Source organism: Numida meleagris, chromosome Z (assembly GCF_002078875.1).
Source record: "Numida meleagris isolate 19003 breed g44 Domestic line chromosome Z, NumMel1.0, whole genome shotgun sequence".
Lineage (NCBI taxonomy): Eukaryota > Metazoa > Chordata > Aves > Galliformes > Numididae > Numida > Numida meleagris.
In genome coordinates, this window is record NC_034438.1 from 41,386,712 (window position 1) to 41,406,158 (window position 19,447).

At 38.5% G+C, this 19,447-nt stretch overlaps 1 protein-coding gene across 6 annotated transcripts in view; it reads right to left on the minus strand.

The window, feature by feature from the left end:
* The window catches only part of ZCCHC6 (zinc finger CCHC-type containing 6), a 34,024-nt gene extending 16,829 nt beyond the window's left edge, over positions 1-17,195 (minus strand). For 5 of the 6 annotated variants that reach the window (XR_002433326.1, XM_021380450.1, XM_021380451.1 and 2 more), the window contains exons 1-12: positions 17,060-17,195; positions 14,265-14,791; positions 9,770-9,948; positions 9,112-9,228; positions 7,947-8,124; positions 7,446-7,534; positions 6,707-6,758; positions 4,834-4,903; positions 3,254-3,380; positions 2,382-2,501; positions 1,321-1,452; positions 357-537 (exon numbers count right to left, since the gene is read on the minus strand). Coding sequence is in view for 5 of the 6 variants with exons in the window: in XM_021380450.1 (XP_021236125.1) it covers positions 357-537; positions 1,321-1,452; positions 2,382-2,501; positions 3,254-3,380; positions 4,834-4,903; positions 6,707-6,758; positions 7,446-7,534; positions 7,947-8,124; positions 9,112-9,228; positions 9,770-9,948; positions 14,265-14,760 (1,741 nt within the window). In the remaining variant the exon portion in view is untranslated. Of the gene's footprint in view, positions 1-356; positions 538-1,320; positions 1,453-2,381; positions 2,502-3,253; positions 3,381-4,833; positions 4,904-6,706; positions 6,759-7,445; positions 7,535-7,946; positions 8,125-9,111; positions 9,229-9,769; positions 9,949-14,264; positions 14,792-17,059 lie in introns of those variants that run through there. The other variant, XM_021380453.1, reaches the window with a different exon arrangement.

Consider the following 19,447-nt stretch of genomic DNA (forward strand, 5'->3'; position numbering starts at 1 on the left):
AAGAAAAAGTGAGCCAGCAGTGCAGGAATTAACTTTTTTAAAAATAATATACTTACATACTTAAAAAATTCAAATATACTATTGTTAATTACACTAAAATGTCTAGGAATATAGATGTATGAATCGTACTGAAGACAATTTATTTTTTTTTAAAGACCATCTACATCATCTACATTACTTCTGATAGCACTGAAAAAATGCCCCATGCTGATTTTTTTAAAACATTCTGTAACACTGCTGGGAATAACAGTCCAAAGCTAAAAAATTCAAAGGTATTGCATGTTATCTCAACAGCAAAGAAAATAGCCTAGAAAGTTAATGGTAACAGTTCTTTAAAGTCTGTTGATACAACCTACCTTCCACAGCTATGCGCTTCTTAGGCCAGTCCTTCAATTCACGCGACACTATTTCTTTTAGTCGTATGCTAATAACCAAATCAGCCATATTGAACTCCAAGGCATAGAAACGAAGCAGTTCTACCCAGAGCTGCCCTACAGGTGCTGAACATTGCTGTACTGAATCAAATACTAAGGGAACCTGTCAATTACAGAAAAAAAACCTTAATATTTAATGCATATGTAGATATTCAGCTAGTTAAAAAACATCTGCTGATCTAGAACATGCATTTGCAAACAATGCCATATAGTTTGATTTCTTTGTATTCCATTTGTAAAGTAATGCTATGAAATTTATAATTATATACGAAACAGCAATTGCAACAATAGCTGCAAAAAAAAGGATGAGATATCATAAGCTCTTATTATAAGTCTTCAAAATAAAAGGCTGCAGCAGTAGTTGAAGAATAGTGTCAATGATTAACAGCAACTGATTATATAAGTATCTTTGTTATAATTTACAAATTACCAAGAAAACACCACAAAATCTTACAAGACAAAAATAGATTACAGATTCTAAATTTTATTGTTAACTGCTGCACATGTAATTATACAGTAACACTATGGGTTGCACAGCGGTTATAAAATAAATGATGTGTAAGAATAGTTTAAAACTAAGAAGAAATATTATCCATATGCTTGACTTAATTCTGAAATGAAGTTGCTTTAAGTCTATAAACTCTATTTTCTCCCTTAACAGATTAAAACCCAAGGCCTTATCAAAGAGACTCGAAGTAATACCTGTCAGCTTCTGAGTACCAAGAGATAAGCACAGCAAGCTTTGTATGAAGCAGTTATGTAATATTCCATTTCCTCTTATGGTTTTGCAACATCAAAACCAAAGCAAAAATAGAAGAATTTTTTTTTCCCCAAGAACGGTAAAAACTACTACACTACTACAGAAGGAATGTTAGATGTTTCACACCTTGTCTCTTTTAGGAGAAGTTTCTTGTGGCAAATCAGCATCATCAACAGGGTTATGTTCCCAAACCACAACATCACTCTCAACTTCTTTAAGATGAAAATTAGTTAATTTGTTTAATGAGAAGCCTTCAATCTAAAGGAGATAGGAAAAGAAACAAAAATTAACATTACGCGAAGTTTAAAGCATTCTTCCCAGGATAGTAAGCCAAACTAGAACAAAGTTTAAAATCGGCTTTTTCAGGCCCTAGAAGATATCACAACCTCCTTCTCTCTTCTCCCTAAATTCCTCTACAAAAAGCTCTTGAGGAGCAGTGTGTTTGAAAGGGTGTCCACATTTCACTGAACCTTGCTTAGCATACTGCGCAAGCATAAGTATACGTGTTTTAATTATACAGTCATACTGTATAGAACTTTTTCTCACATTCAGTGCAGAGAGTGAAGAGACTCTGGGAAAGAGTCAGTCAAGTAGCAAAGGAAATCGTTAACTGCAAGGCCTTTGTAATTAGTTATGGAAACTGAAACATCTTCATTAAATGTAAACAAGTGACTGTATGAACACAAATACATGCCATGGGTATAAAACCTGAATAGCGTCCTAGAGAACTAGATTCTATCCACGATAGTCTGATCCCAATGCCCAAATGTGCTCCTGAGCTGTAGTCCACATTTTCATCACCAGAAAACCAGATATCAAGACACTGTTTTGTGATATAGCTATATTCAGAGTTATCAAGAGTATGGAAGAAAAGCTGAAGAAATAAGAAAGTAGACTGTTATGCACTGCATTATTCAATTACCTTACTCATTAAAGGGCCAGCAGCAGCTCTTAATTCTGTGACTATGATCGCAAATTTCATTCTTACAGGCAAATACTTATATAAAGGTTAAGCATACCTTGGCTGAATTCATTTTCTCTCTGAATTCCTGCAGAAGTGAGCAGCTTACAGCTTTAGCAGCATAGCAAGAAGCTGTCAGATTACACCACAAGTGAAAAGATGGATCCTCCACTCACTCACTAACTCACTCACTCACTCACAGTACTCTGTTTACTAATATACGTACCCATGATCCCAAATAGACAGGTAGAAAAGGCTCTTTCCTCTGTTGCAGAAAGAAGATAACCATTAATGCAAACACATAAGGTGACAAACCTCCTTCTTCAGGACGATCAACACAGCACAGCTGTAAAATAAATTGAGCAGAAATTGCAGTTTCAAGAGATACAGTACAAAATATTCTTTTACTTCCTGTTAAAAAAATCTGCCACTGTATATAGTGAGAGAAATTCAGGTATCTTTGAGCCCCTCTTGTGAGACTGATTTTGTTATCAAGGTCTGTTAAGAGTCCTGCTGCAAATATACTGCAGAGTCAGAGTACACAAACTGGCGAAACAGAGAGCATACTGCAGATTTGCTAAATGATGATTCATTTTACATAGATGTAACCAAGGTTCAAATGTTTTTCTATGTTCTTCATAACAATGTATTTTAATTGCATGCACACAAAGTCTTTGAACAAGTTTTTTTTTTTTTTAATTCAAAAAGAAGTCGTATCTACATATGAAAGAAAAACTGTTTATTTCCAGTCTTTATCATGCTGGATTAAGTTTATGTTAACTGCATTTCATAGACATTTTTCTGATTTGTTTGGTAATATAAAAGAACACAACATTTAGATCTCTGCATGCTACCCACTGAATCAATCTGAAAATTCCACTTCTAAAATTTAATGGAATGCGATAGGGCAACGAATGATAGTTATATAATTTATACAGTTTATAACTTAAAAAAAATTATATCATTTTTCCAGTACTCTCTCTAAAACAGTTTCACAATGGTTTTCTACATCATATCTGCAGTCTCATCAGTATTCAATATTCAGTACCAATATTCATTAAATATTTTCACAAATGGGGGAATAAAAATAACTCTTACCTTTGCCCAGTACCTGAAGGCAATCACTAAAGATGCAACAGTAGGCTCTAGTTTTCCAATGGTAGCCAAATGGTTTGTTGTCAGATAAGCATTCTCATTCCCCGCACTTACTTTACAAATAAGGCCACTAAAAACCAAAGAGAAACAAAGTAAAAGATCTCGGAGGCCTTGTAAAAAGAGACAGAGGCCAGAATACATTTCACAAAACAGTGTAGAAGGCAGCTGTAAGGGAAGATTGAACAGCCTTTCCAAGACAGCGTATCTATATTAAAAGAAGCATGAAAACCAATTTGATATATGATAAAATTGAAAATGAATGCATTATACATAGGTTGCTCTGAAAGTAATGTCTTCTATTTATTTCCATGGAAACTACAACAGATAGAAAGACCACAATAACACTACTTGATAGAGCAAATTCTCAGCTATAAAATACTACTTCTTAACAGAATCAGCACCATCACCTATGCATCTTCATTGGTAAGAGTCAGCACACTGGTCTTGTAAAAATCTGCACCAGCAGAGATGACATATGTGCATGGCTGTCCAGAATGCGGCTTGTCCTGCACATGGCTGTCGCCACCGCTGAAAGGTACTACCCATTGCCTCAGTGTGCTCATGTCCATTGCTTGGTCTCCATAAAAGTTCCGCAAGCATTGAAGAGTGTCAGTGGATGCAATTTTTTCCACATTAGGGAATTAAATTCCACATCTTTACCTCATACAGACTGCTGCCATCTGGCGCATGGCAACAAAATGCAACAAAGTCTTGCTGGGAAAGTTCAGCCTCTACTGCCATATCACCAATACATGCCTCTGACTTTGTGGGCCAACATAATAAATAGGGGACATTACTTTTGGGAGCACGCCTTGTAATTTTCTGTAGAAGTGTGTTCAAATACATTCTGAATTTTTTCTAATTTTTAGTTTTTCTAACATTCTGAATTGTTTCTAATGTGTTCAATTCTATTAAATCATTGAACTGTAAAACCTCAATCCTGATTTCCCTTATGTATCAAAAATATTTTCCCATGTCACACCCAAAACAGTTTCTATGCTGTTTCCACATAACAAGAAACATTTTCAAACAGTGTAAGAATAAGGTAGCAGCAAACAACTAGTAATATTCCTGTACCAGAAAGTATTTATAGAATGTTTCATGAATCTTAAGTGATATCCATTAAATGGGCAAAACAAAATGTCTTTAACTTGTGCATGAAATAGTAGTGAGGCTAAGCAAGCTGATCTTGCCCTTAGAGAAATCTTTAATTTAATATGGCATCTATGTTATCTATAAGGAAGCAAAGGGAGTTTCCTCTTAAGCATTTATCCCAAATGGAAGGGTAAAGGCACATGCTGGAAGCCACAGTGGTTGAAAGGACTGGGGAATATGCAGCTGAGGACAGAACAACCCTTACCCTCTTATTCTAGGCTAGGAATGACTTGCCCATGAATGTTAGTTTGTGTTTCAAGATCCATGGAACTGTAACAATTTAGTAAAGAAACATCATTTTTCAGATGTTGGTACATATAATTTACATTGCTATATACTATTAGAACACGCAAAGTGACAACTGAGACCTTTGCTTTTCTCTGCATACCACCACTGGAATTCTAGTATGGAAATCTGCATCAACTCCAGTAAAAGATTCTAGGGGGGAGAAAAGAGAAAAAGGCACATTAAGTATGGTATTGACAGAAAATATTTTGAACTGGATGAAACTAGAGGAGTTCAGCTATATTCTCACAATTTCTTGATTATTTCAAAATTAGTTATTTTATTAATTCAGCCAAGGATGCTGTACATTAGATCTGATAAATCAACGCCATCAGTCTTTTAATGCAAGTTTTTCACATGTGATAGGAAGAGAGTGGTCTATACTGCATGATAAGAGTTATTATTAAAGAAAATACTTAAGACAATATGAACTTTACAAAATTCATACACATAGTAAAAATACTTAAGTAGGGATATTTTGGTTGTGCTAACTTTAATGTAGGTAGATGAAACTCTAGAACAACTTCAGTACCGCAGGCATACAGGCAGACCAATGACATCCATAAAACAATGGTACTATGGAAGATTAAAGACATAGAAACTTTATCTCTGTAATAGGTGGAAATAAGGTAATTCATTTAATTTTCCCTTGTAATCTAGAAATGCTCTATGCAAATATTAGGCTTGCTCACAAGAGGTAATGTCTTCCTGCTAGGCTTTATTTTTCCCCCATCTTATTCTCCACATTTAATTCAGATTCTCTTTTTTTTTTTCATTAGCACCAAGAAGTATACACGCTACTGCAGCCTCTCTTCCAATTGGAGTGTATTGATCCAAACTTGATGCCTCACTGTTTCACTATATTAGGCGCAGAGAAAACTATGAAATGATGTTAGATATCCAACTCAAAGACTGTGAAACAGAAGTTCTCCTGTTACACTGTAGCCACTGAGACAACCAACCACTTTGCCTTTGCCACTGAGGTACCTCAAATGCCTAACACTCTGTTCCTTGCATCTCCAGACTCATCCAAAAAGGCTTTGCACAAGATGTTAAAGAAAAAATTGTATGCTTTCAAAACACAGATTCCAAGTTCTTATGGGATCTGGGCATCCATTTCTCAACTCTCGTTGGGTAGTAAATACTACTATCCTCAAAGACTGTAACAGTCATTTGATCAGACAAGACCATACACATACAATGGAAGGGAAGAGATAGAGGGAAGAAGGATGGGATGAGAAAGTCTAGACCAGAAAATACATGCAAGTTTAATGTATTTGCCTGGAACTATACAGTCTGAATTCTCACCTGTGAACATAAAGCAAGGTAAAACGTAAAAAATTTACTTCTCAAAATTTGCATTTAAAAGAATAGAGTTTCTTTCCCATTTATTTATTTATTTAGCCTGGATATGCTCTAGCTGGCTTGAGTACATTTAAGATGTGAAATGCCATTTAGGAAAGTGATATTGTATGACTATGCATTAGTACACACAGTTGTATTCATTGCCTGAAAAAACCTGTCTGTATGCAGCCAATTGTACATGAGCTCACTGCATTAACAGACAAGCGCATACAGTTACAAGAAAACAGACCACAGTCAAAGCAGTCTGATCAAGTTAGAAATGCTCAGCTTACTTTAGGTACTATACATGGTTCATATAGCAGATGGGGAAAGAAATGCACCACATTCTGTCTTCTTCACTTGTGACATAGAAGAAAACATCCCATTAGGAATTTCTCACATCAATTGAAACAGCAACTCCAGAAGTCGTAAAACTGACTATAAAAACAAGAGTAATTTCTGCCTTTACCAGTTTATTATTTTCTGAAATAATTTTCAGGTTTAAATTAATTAAAAAACCTTTGTAATCATACGTTTTACATGTTCAACAGAGATGGAATTCAATATCAGTAATTGTTTAATGGAATTGAATAGGAAGCAATTGTTTCTTACCACTGTTCTGTAGACTTTCTTGAACAAGTAAGAGAACATCTGGCTGACTCATCTGTAAATAAAAATAATCAAGTTGTTTTCACTGCAGTGAAAAAGGTGATTTCCCACATCACTTTTTTTTTTTTTTTAAACGATGCCTCTAGGTCAATTCTGTTTTTCTTCCAGAGACAACAAGAGGCAAACAGAGAGCAAGGCTGCATCAGGAGGAACATGGATGGAAAACATCCTGGAGCAATTGCAAGTTAATATATTTTTTACCTCTATCAAAAACACTGAAAAACACTTTTTCAGTCTGTTTAATCAGATTGCCTCCTGAAAGCAGTGGATCTGTTGCACATCAAAGATTGGAATCACAGTTTTTACTGTAAGTATTTTATGAATACAGATCATTCTTCTCCCCATTACACTTCAATATTCATCTGAGGAGATGTCAGATTTTTGCTATGAGAATGTCAAACCAGGAATAACTTTAACCGTGGAAACAGAAGCTTTTCACAGTCCTGCATTTTTTTTTGCAATGTCTCAAGCACAACAACATAAAAACACCTACTAGCATAATAAATAAATTCACACACAAATGATATAAGATGGTTTAATGGCTCAAAAATGACATAGCAATCAGAAACTCTGAAGCACAGATGAGTGCAGAAGCAAGATCATGGAAATGCAATTTGATCCAGCTGTAGTAGAAGACAAATAATAACCACTGTAACATATTTAATAAAATGGTCTTACTTACACTGGCAGGAAACTGGATGTCTATGTTTATGTCTGAAGTTTTGAAACCAAATCTGCTAAAGGAGGATCCATACAACCTTAAGGTACACTCTGCAATGGAAAGAATGTTCCTTTTATTTTATACATAACTGTAGCTACTTTACAACACTGGCAATGTATCTTACACCTAATGCCAGATTTGATGGCCACAAAAACTCAAGAAGGATCTTCCAACAGCATAGTGCTTATTCAGCAAATCCTACCTTCCACTCTTTAGATAGCAAAAGCTTATGATGAAGGTAAAATACTCCCCACATCCTGTTCATCCTTACTTTTTACTTGAGCATCATTGTAATTTAATTCTGATATTGCCATATCATATTGCTTAAAGAGACTAGTAACTGAATATAGTATAAATACAGTATTTTAGTATCCAACTAGCCAAATTTTTAAACAAGTTTCCACCTTTGTGAACTTATAAAAATTGACATATCTAGCAATTAGAACAAATTGCAAATAATACCTGGCAATTTTTGATGCAGTAAGTCTTCCATTATTGTTCTAATCTTGAGCCTTTCTTGTAAATCAGCATTGCTTAAGCCAAACTCCTGTACTACATTTTCAATGGCAAAACCAATAGCTTTAATCTGTGAAGGTGTTGGAGGAGGCAGGGCACTCAGTAGCTGTTCCTCTTGCTTTTCCTTTGAAGATAAGAAGACTAATGATACTGCTCTGTTGCTTAATGTGCTAGAATGAATGCATGCAACTCATCTCAATTAATGTAACCACAGCTTTTCAAGACAGCGAAGATAATTGGAAGAAAGAACAACAAGAGAGAAACTGAACAGGTATAAAACATTAACATATTCCAGGAAGCTTCAGTAACGTGCAGGGGTATGTATGGGTGTACATGTATGCATCTGGAATGTAAACAAAGTCACCAACTCTTCCAAAAATCTATGAATAAAGGCTAGAAGTTAATGAGGAAGAAACAGAAAACACAATCAAGACAATTATTGTCTACTTCAAGCTGAGAAAGCAGAATGAACAGGAAAAAAAATTAAGAATAGTAACACTGAAGTTGTGCTGGAAGTTACTTTGAAGTTTGTTCTGAACATGATCAAACATATTTCCTTTACATATAAATAGGCCTGCAATACTCCACAGGCACTTAATTTCATTTACAGCATTGTGAATGGCAAGCTTCATCCAGATATATAGCTAATGATTTTCAATTAAGCTATACCAATTATCTTTGCTTATTATTACACCTCACTGCTCTGAACTTTATCAGAAAACTTAACTGATGAGATACATCAAATATACACCAAGAGGAATACACATAACTACTCTATTAGAATAGTTATAGAACAGTAGAAGTCAGTTGAAACATTTTTTTTTTTGTTATACTTGAACCACCAGTACCAAATACTACTGAGTGACAAATTAAATGAGGACTTAATTAAAAAGTATAAATTAAATTCCAAAGCTGAGGGTGGAAATAAAGTCCAGGTATTAAGTTTACTCTTTTTAAGAGCCTCAATATGTAATCATTTTCAAGGAGCTTTAAATACAGCAAAAAATACATGAAGAATGATTTTTGATACAGCACAGTTTCATAGTTACTGGCAAGGGAGGACAGTTTCATAAGCCTGCCTTTTATACTTCCTCTACTGTTCTTAACTCACCTTTATGCTTTTTTTGTGCCTTTTCTCCTTAATATGCTTGTGAGCAAAAGTCACAGATTCAATCAAAACATCACATAATTTGCAGGCATATTTTGCTGATGGGTAGCTTCGAGGTTGCTAAAACAAAGACAGAGAAAAAAACCACCATAAAATAAAGAATATTACTAACTTAATTTCGTTCAGTACCCTTGCTAATATGAAGACTCTAACTCTGAAATCTAGAAATGCTCACTCCAGCTTTCCAAACTCTATATTTACAATCAAAAAGTTCAAACTTCAAATATAATGCCAGAAGAAGAGTGTTGCTGGGCAATTAAGTCCAGTACCTTGTTGTCCAGTACCCCCAAACCATTGTAGAATATATTAACTGAAGGTACAATTAAATTTTTCTGATTTCCTGCCCCAACCTCTAGTGAACTGATGTTAATTGAAGAGCTAACGGAAGTCTTTTTTGTAATTATCTTGCTGCCACATAAAGACTTAATATAACAAAAACCAAAGGATATCTTGCCTTCTCTTGACAATTCATCCACTCTGTCAGTTACATCAATAACGACTTTCTAGCTATAGTCAGAGAAATTGCTCAATATGCACCCCCTACATCTTAATCAAAGATTAAAAATACAGGGGAGGACTACATAATTAAAAACAGTGGCACCTTCTTCAGTCTATAAATGAAGTCTCGCTTCAATCGTTCTTCAGCTTGCTGTAACCCTAGAAGCTCTTTTGCTGAAAGCACAGATTCATCTATGACTGGGCCATCCACTTCATCATCTTGATCATACTCATCTTTTCTACTTCTTCTTGATCTCCTTGTTTTCCTGAGCTTCTTCATTTCTTAGAAAGAATTATGAGAGCAAACACATCAAATAAATTCCAAGTACCACACAAAATTCTGGATTTTGTTTCTTCTTTAATTTCCATTCTACTTACGTGCAAGTCAAAGAATCATCTACTTGGCATGGTATCATAACCTGTTTCGTGCAAGTCTGATAATAGCAAGAGTGTGTATCTATGAAGAACCTAGACTATCTTTAGTTACAAATGACTATGAAATACTTGCTGTCTCACTGAAAACAACTGGGATCCTTATTTAGTTTTGCTGAAGTAGGAAGAAAAAAATTAAATGCAAAAGATTACAGTGACTACTTGAGACATACCAGTATAACACTACGAAGAAAAGATAGAACATGCCCAAGGATTGGTGATACTTGGTGATTATGATGCTTGATTAAGATTGATGATGTTTAATGAAGCTTAGGTACATGAACAAATAATAAAGCAAAGCAACACACAGGTCACTAAAGACTATACTGAATAATGGACTGTAGGCTAATCTGAATCATTCATAAGAGCTAACAGCACTATGACTGAGCAGTTATGGGTTAGCTGACACAAAACAAATAAAAATCATCAGTAGTAACTGCCTGTTAGTATGTACTTGCCTTTAAATTAAATGAACACATGGATCATTACTGCTTTCGCATTATTAAAAAAACAAGTGAAAAAAAAGTACCACCACCTTTTGGCTCCACAACAATAAATAAAGAGCTGGCTAACTATTCGTACACACTGCTTAATAAATCTATATAACTTGCAAAATAAACATGCTTAGAAGGCTTTTTACAGCAAGTTCTTACAGCAAGGACTCCAAATACCACTTCTTTTAAGCAAGGCCTGGTGTCATTTTGAAGGAGGAATTACTACTAGTCCAAAGAAGATGTATAAAGCTTACCTCAAGAATGAAAACACATAGGCTGGATTTTCATGTAGGACTTTAGATTAATTTTTACTTGAACAGTTACACAGGATGTCCAGATGCATGGAGTTTCAACATCTGCCTGCTCCTGACAAATTTATTGTAACTTCCTTAGACTCCAAAACTCTTGTCATACCATGAAGTTTATTTGTAATAGTCAGAAAAAAAAAAGACACCTGCTCTACCAAATACATTTGTAAGGTTTTGTCCCAGCAATCGCATTTTTTATCTCCAATAATTGGCAAAGCAAAACAAGCTGGTTGTGAATTTTCAACCAGTTGTCTGATTGCATTCACTGAATAGCATGTTTGTGCTGGTGTTGTAAACAGGAACAGGACAAGAATGGTAATGTAACTCCTCTCAGCAGCAGCAGCACAAGCGTATGCTGGAATAAAGAGAACTGTTTTAATACGGATAGTACTCCAGAGGAAGTTCCAAAGAACAGAGACAGAAGTCTTAGCCTCATCTTTACATATCCTTTCCATTTTCCATACTGCCTCTCCTGCTAAGAATCCTAAGACCTGCAACAGTTGTTTGACCACTTTTTTTCTGATGAATGCAGGTGGAACTTGGAGAAACTATGTTTTAAATAAATGTCTTTGAAGGAAGGCGTGTGACAAGCACCTACTTATCATTTACCTTCGTAAGTACTAAGTAACTTCTGAATAGAAGTAAGTTAATACTTCTAGTATTATTTATAAGTTGCAGTAGTGACAATCCAACTGTAGGCTAGCAAGTAAATAAATTACTAAAGGTGTGTTCAAGTTAAAGATTATGCAGAAAAATCAGTGCCTCAGATTTGGTAAACTCCCTCTGTGTGAGCAACAGTAAAAAGGCATGAAGCTAAAGGGAAGAGACAACTGCACAGATGTCAAATAAAAGGAAATATCAAAAAAACCCATTATTAATAACTGTTTGCTATCTGACATACAATTAGTTTATGCAGGAACCTCAAGAGGTGAGCTACGCCATGCCTGTGCTTCATAGCAGGATGAACTTTGTCAGTGCTAAGTGATGCTCATGCAACCTATTCTCAAAGGCCTTCACAAAGACTGCATGAGTTGCCAAGACAACATTCCAAGTACTTCACCAGCTTCGCATAGAGAAACTTTCCCTGTACTCTTCATCTGAATCTTTCCTGTTGAATTTTAGGCCCACTACTTTTTGTTTCATCTACGGAAAAGATTCAAACAAGATTACCATATTTTTAATAACTTTCTAGATAGCTCAAAATTATTATCATGCCTGTTCCCCACCAGCGTATAGAAGAAAGGTTTACCCTGTGCTAGTTGATGTTTCCTAGGTGTCCTGGCAATCTCATTGTTTTGGACTGTTCCTGCTTTATTTATTCAAGAAGGCTGTTGAAACTAGAAACAACACTGCAACTAAGTTTGCCGAAGACATACAAGAAAAAGAGTACTTCAAGGTACAATTTTGAATTCATACACTTCACAACACCTTGATGCTGACTACTCATTTCATCTTCCTATTCACTATGATCCCAGATACTTCTCTGAAGAAATGCTACTTAATAGCTCTTTCTTCTTCATTTGTGCATTCAAACTTAAATAACAGTGTTTGCATGTATTCATTTGGTATTTGGGGGGTTGAAACCAGATGATCATTATGGTCCTTTTCGACCCAGGCTATTCTATGATTCTACAATTTCATCCTGTATGTAGGTCAATTCTTCAATTTTGCAAAATAACTTTAATTCTTCTTCCTGCATTCCTGCATTTAGTTCCTACCAGCTCTGTAGCACATATATATTAATAAGAACACTGTCTTCACTCACCATCAGAACAGCGTAATAAACATTCAAAAAAGCAGAGCTCTTGCAGAAGTTTGGTGAGTGCTTCCTATTGTTTTAACATGATCACTGGTACTTTCTGTAGCTCTGCAACTTTATTGTACTAATTTCATCCAGAGAATTTTCCTATAGTTTACTTATTCTGGGACTATCACGCAAGTGTTGAGAATACTACTAACAGTATTTATCCTTCTCCCTGTTGTCATTTTTAAGAAATAAATTACAAAGACTTCATACTTTCTTCTCAGCACATCCACATTTACTGCTACTCGTCTCTTTGCTATCTTGCAGATAACAACAATAGGTTACCTTATTTGTTCCACAATGGATTCCCAAAATTAAAGTTAAAACTGAAATTAAAATGATATGCAAAGAGATGCTTGCCCTTTCATACATGCCACTAACTCAATTTACCTGAGTAAATTATGCTCTGCTCTTTCCTTGTGTGACTGAGCTTAACTTTGCAACTGACTTCTAACAGTGAGAGACACTGGGCACCTGCTCACAGTTCACCCTCTTGCAACTGATGTCATGGGAAAGGACAGTAAATGATTGGACTTCTATATATCAACTAGCAATGCCTGTCCTCCTTAGGAAAGGGGCAGACCAATACATAGTCTCAGCTAAAATAAAATACGTCTAGTTACTGGGCAGCTGATCCCTGCTAGCAGCACCTCAGCTGGGCCATAACCTCTCTCATTTTACCTAACTATAACCTGTTTTTTAAGGATAGGATGAGAGGTATTGGCCTTAGGTTGCACCAGTGGACATTCAGGTTGGATATTAGGAAAAATTTCTTCTCCAAAAGAGTGGTGAGGCATTGGAACAGGATGCCCAGGGAAGTGGTTGAGTCACGGTCCCTGGTGGTGTTCAAGAACTGTGTGGATGTGGCACTGAGAGACATGCTTGGTGGGCATGGTGCGGATGGGTTGATGGTTGGAACAGATGGTCTTAGTGGTCTTTTCCAACCTTAATGACTCTATGATGCTTCTCACTGCTTTGGTCCACTTACACTTCCTTTTCATACTCACACTCACTGAAGATCTGATTATACTGATGTCTTCATCCCCTGCATTTCAATATTATTATCAACTAGCCCCAGAAAAGTTTAATGCACATGGGAAATAAGTTATTTGTTCTTATTGTACTACTTGCTAGCATTAAGTTCTCACAACATCTCTGGCACACAGTTTTCAGTCTTCATTAAGACATATTTTTATGGACTTCATTGGCAGCTCTAAAAGCTTATCCTGTACCAACCTAACTGAAACATCTCCATCAGCCTTAACAGATTAAATCAAACCATACCTGGAAAATTGCAAACAGGGACAACACACAGTTGTTGTAATTTTTGTACTACCACTTAAAAGCTAATTTACCAAGCCAACACAATTTATAAAACAAGTTCTACACCACACACTGTAACAACTTGTTTAAAGTGCTACAATGTAGTACAGTAAATTTGCATTGTATGACAGAACAAAAACATTTTTTTGATTTAACAGCGATTGTAGAAATTTTACTTTTCAGTAACGTACAGAAAGCTACCAGATAGCTATGTAAAATAACAAACATCTTGATTACCAGAGCTTCCTCTCTGCATGTCTGGCATGTCTTCATCTGCTAAGTCTTTCTGAAGTTGTCGTCTTACATTTCTGTTTCCTGCACCTTCAACATCGTGAAAAGAGTCCTTTCTTGTCCTGTTATGTGTGGGAATCCACGCTCCACATCTGTAGTCTCTCCAGCTGTCAGAAGTACCACGGTGGTCATCAGATATCCACTTCTTTATTTGGTCTTTTTGGGTATCACTCAACTTTGACCCTTGACTGTGAGTTGTATTTTTAAGAGAATTTGGGCTACTGAAAACATTACGTGGTCCTAGTCTGGGACTACCTCCATAATGACCTGGTGTTCCCTTCTTCTTCTGCAGGCTGATATCTATTTTATTGCTATGGCCATTTCCATATTCATCCATCACTTGGTAGTCTTTCCGTAAGAGACCTCCTTTGAATTCTTCTTCAAATAACATTTCTGCTTCCTTACTTTGTTTCGTAATGGAAGGCTTTGCAGTATCTCCCATGGTTATTGCTGTTCAATTTTGTGGTTCACACCTAGAAAATAAAAAGTTAAAAGCAGTATTTTAAAAATAATCAACCAATAAATACAGATGTACTGGTTATTATTTGTTATGAAAATCTCAACAATAAAAGCCCTGGCTCTGTAATACTGTAAAGGCAAGAACATCTTGGAATAAAATTTCATTTTCCACCAATCAAATAAAATGCACTTCAAAATTAATATAATCTTCTCCTCTTGAAATGTCTAAAGCCTAGGGGTGGTGTACAAGATGAACTGATAGTCCATGGTTGTTTTTTTTTTTTTTAATATGAAACTCTAGGTGCCTTTGGAAAAGATGAAGTCTTTAAGAATCCTCATCAGTCTCAGCTCAGTACAGAAAACCTTTTGAAGAGTCACGAAAGAAACTCTGCTACATGTGGAATACTTAAGAGGCAATAAAGTGAATGCTCCAAAAGGGGATTATAAATGGGGGGGAAATCAACTTTTTACAAGGGTAGACAGTAATAGGACAAGGGGGAATGGTTTTAAACTCAAGGAGGGAAGGTTTAGATTAGATGACAGGGAGAGATTCTTTACTGAGTGGTGAGGTGCTGGAATGGGCTGCCCAGAGAGGCTGTGGATGCTCCATCCCTGGAGGTGCTCCAGACCAGGTTGGATGGGGCCTTGGACAACATGGTCTAGTACCAGATCTGGAGGCTGGTGGCCCGCCCTGTGGCAGAGGGCTGGAACTTGACCCTTGGAGTTTCTTCCAACCCAAGCCATTCTATGATTCAATGAAAAGCCATTTAAAATCATAATCCAAATATCCTCCCCCCCACCACCACTGCAGACACTGTTCACCTTGTTAAGAATTAAAATTGTGATCAGAGGTACAGGCATTGAGCAACAATCGGTCTGTGAGGCAAACATCATCCAGTGGTTAAGAAAAAAGCCTGTGCTGCCCAATGCACTTTGCACTTTTTACCTCTTCCAACACTCAAGAGGTTTCATATTACTGGGTAGTAAACGTGCATATTTCATACTACTTCAGTATTGTGTAAAAAATTTGGGTTGCCAATTTGCCCCCCAGACTTGGCCACATTTGTGTTCTTATTGTAAAAGGCTTTCAGAGAACTGTAATTCAGGTGCTAACTTAAACCTGGGAGACTGTGAAAGGAGTGTTATCTGGAAGAGATGTTAAACCCAAATAAACAAACAGCAGTCCCTGCAACTACACTGTATACTGCATGATTGAAATACAGCCACATGCAACCAAACCGGAATTTTTTTCTCTTTCAAAAAAGATGTACGTGCTTAAGGCTGCAGAGAAAGCTACAGAACTACTTAAGCTGTAGATAATTCACTTCTGCAGTCTTCAGTATGGGAGCAGGACACTTGCTTTTATAGATACCTATATATATATATACACACTCACATGTGTATGTACATACACATACATGTGTGCATAGACATACATATAAAAAAAGTTCTGCAGGCCTCAAAGGCACTGTTATACACCTTGGTGCTTGCTTTCTACCAGCCTGAAGCTTTCAGAGTTTAACCCCCACATAAGCAGAGTTTGGCTCTTTCACAAGTGACAACTCTAGGGTCACTGTCCGAAGACCTGAACTCAGTCAGTTGCACATTACTGCAGAGGTGCAACTATTCTAGCTAGGAGCCAATAACAATAAAGTTTAACAAGTACAAAGTGGACTTGCTTCTTATGTTAGGAAAGAAGCCGCCTTCAAGTCTGTATCTCGGAACGGCCCACAGACAGGTCACTCCGCAGTCATCTCGAGCGCCCAGCCAACGCCCAGGCACAGGTCGGGCGGGACGCTCGCCGGGAGGGAGCCGTGCCCCGGCCTCACCCCGCCGCTGACACCATGCAGGGCGCGGCGCTCGGGCGGCCAGGGGTCGGCAGCAACGCCAGCGGGGCGGGAGGCACCCCCCGCGGGCTCGGGAGGAGCGGGCACCGCCGCCAAGCCACCGGCCGGGTGCTGCCGGGCAGGACGCCGTCACCGCCACACAGGCGACACGCTGCGAGGCTCGGGACCCTGCTTAACCCCGCAGCCCCCTCCTCCAGCCCTCCTCGCGGCACACGCACGGCTCCGGCCCGCCTCCTCCCTCCCCGCTCGGCCCCCACAGCAACCACTCCGGCGCTGAGAGGAGGGAGGGAGGAAGGGAAGGAAGGAGTAAGAGCCACGGCCCGGGCCCCCGGAAGCGCAGGAACTCGGTCGGGAGGACACACACAGCGACAGGGCGCCTGGGGATCCGGCGGGAGGCCTCTCCTGGCCGCCACTCGCCGAGAGAAGGGCACTCACCGGCCGCCGACGCTCCGTCCCCTACCGCCTCCCCGCCATTACGCCGCGGCGGAAGCGCTGCCGGTCCCTTTACGCCGCCGTCCGCGCGGCTCTTCCGGCAGCCCGACCCCGCCTCCCGCTCGCCGGGCGGTGCCTGCGCTCGCGCAGGGCCCGGGCAGCCCGCGGTGCAGCGGGCCGGCATTGGGGGATCACGGCGTTTCTAATGTCGGTCGCAGAGCAGGCACCTTGCCGCAAACGGGCAGTGTCACAGCCAGCCTCGACAAGGTCAGCGCAGCTAACCTGAAAAGAGATTGCGATACTTTGGTCGTTATCCCGATAAGAAAAGAGTAAATGCGTCAGTATGAACAGTCACGAAAACAGCACAGTATAAGTAATGTGGAGAATAGTCACCGAATGCAATGCCGTTCGCACATCGAGGGGGAGACATTTCTCCCCACATCTGGATGCAGTACTCCAGGTGAGGCCTCACTAGCACAGAGTAGAGGGGCAGGATCACCTCCCTCAGCCTGCTGGCCACGCTTCTTTTGATGCAGCCCAGGATACCGTTGGCTTTCTGGGCTGCGAGGGCACATTGCTGGCGCATGTCCACCTTACCATCCACTAGTATCCCCATGTCCTTTCAGGAGGGCTGGGGAGACAAATGACTGTCAGACAAACAGAAGAATAGTAATGGTAAGAAAGGTGCTCTGTCATAAGTGGGTGGGAAAGAGAATTAGCAGAGCTTGTTAAATTCACCTGAAATAAATAAATAAAATACTAGAACACCAAATCTCACAATGATGAGCCAGACGCGTGTAAGTCAGACTGCTAGCTATCACAGAACCACGTTTTATTTTTAAAGACATCTAGTTTGTGGATTACTTCAGCACTGATGTTGAATCTGCCACAGACTTTTTGCTCCAGCTTAAGCCAATCATTATGTTTCCAGTTTCTCCATAATTACATATACTTAGCTCCATATTGTGCTTTAACCCAGTGGACAGCTAAGCACCTTTTAAATATTCATTCACAACCATTCCTCACCTGCCCTTTCTTCTTTCTTTAGGAAATGAATTGGAAAAAAGTGTGAGCTCTCACAGGTTGACGTAGGGACAGAATAGCTAAGAAGGACAGGAAAACAAAAGACACCCCCTCCCACACACACACCAAAAAACTACAATAACAACAACAGAAAAAGCCCCACCAACTGATGCAGAACACTGTTGCTCACCTCCAGAGGGGTTATGCCCAGCCAGCCCCCAGGCAAATGCCCCAGCCAATTTTCCCCAGTTCTACGGTTGAACTTGATGTGGTATGGGTACGGAAAATCCCTCTGGCCAGTTTGTGCTGGCAGTCATGGCTGTGTCCCATCCAAGCTGCCTACACACTTCCACCCTCCTCACTGGCAGAACAGCATGAGAAACTGAAAAGTCCTTGGCTTTTTGTATGCACTGTTTAACAACAACAACTGAAAATATTGGTGTGTTAGCACCACTATTTTCATTGAAAATCCAAAACACGGAACATACCAGCTATTATCTCAGCCACAATAAGGATGCTCAAACAAGTATTTAGTACATTTTTTTAAATAGTGTTTTTGTGTTGTGAAGCATAATATTTTCTATTAGGAAAGCTTTCCCCAGCAAGAAAAAAAAAGAAAACAAATGACAAAACAACAAACAAGGTTTACTCTGGTTTTGTAAGCTAAATTGAACTAAGCCAGTCAGAAACCTGTCATACTGGTACTAAAGGGGATGGAGTTGCCTGAGAACAGGAGTGGCAGGAAGCAAAGCATGTGTTTTGACTATCAGCCATCTCTTGGAGCCTCGTCCCTCATCTGCAGTCTCTCACCTCTACATTTCGCTGTTGCATCACTCCCAGCTTCAAAAGCTGCTAAGAAGTATTGAAAATGTTGCTGCTTGTCCATGTGAATGAAAGACTGCACCACTTCCAAATAAGTCAGAAACCTGTCAGCTACATATTTTACAATGAGATTTTCCTGAAGACATTGAAGCTGACTAATGTAATTCTGTGTAGACATCTTGGCCCAGTCAAAGTTCTAGATGCTCACAACTTTTAAGAATTATTTTGTTTTGACTGAGATATTCAAGCATAAATTTATCTACCTGTGGAGAGCAATCTAATGAAAACCTCCAGGTGCTGAAAATAAAGTGATTTAGACTTGGACAGAGAGGGTATGTGGTATAACTCAGAGGTAGCCTTTTATCAGTTAAACTTTTACATCTGGCAACCTAGTAGGAAAATGCATGCAAAACTTACCACACTGTAAGCTGCACCTTGAAGTGGAAGGGGAGTGGGACAAAATCCAGAATGTCTTAGAAACTCAAAATACACTGCTGACCACAAAAGCCATAAATTACATCTTGATTTTTGTTCAGTAGATGGCAG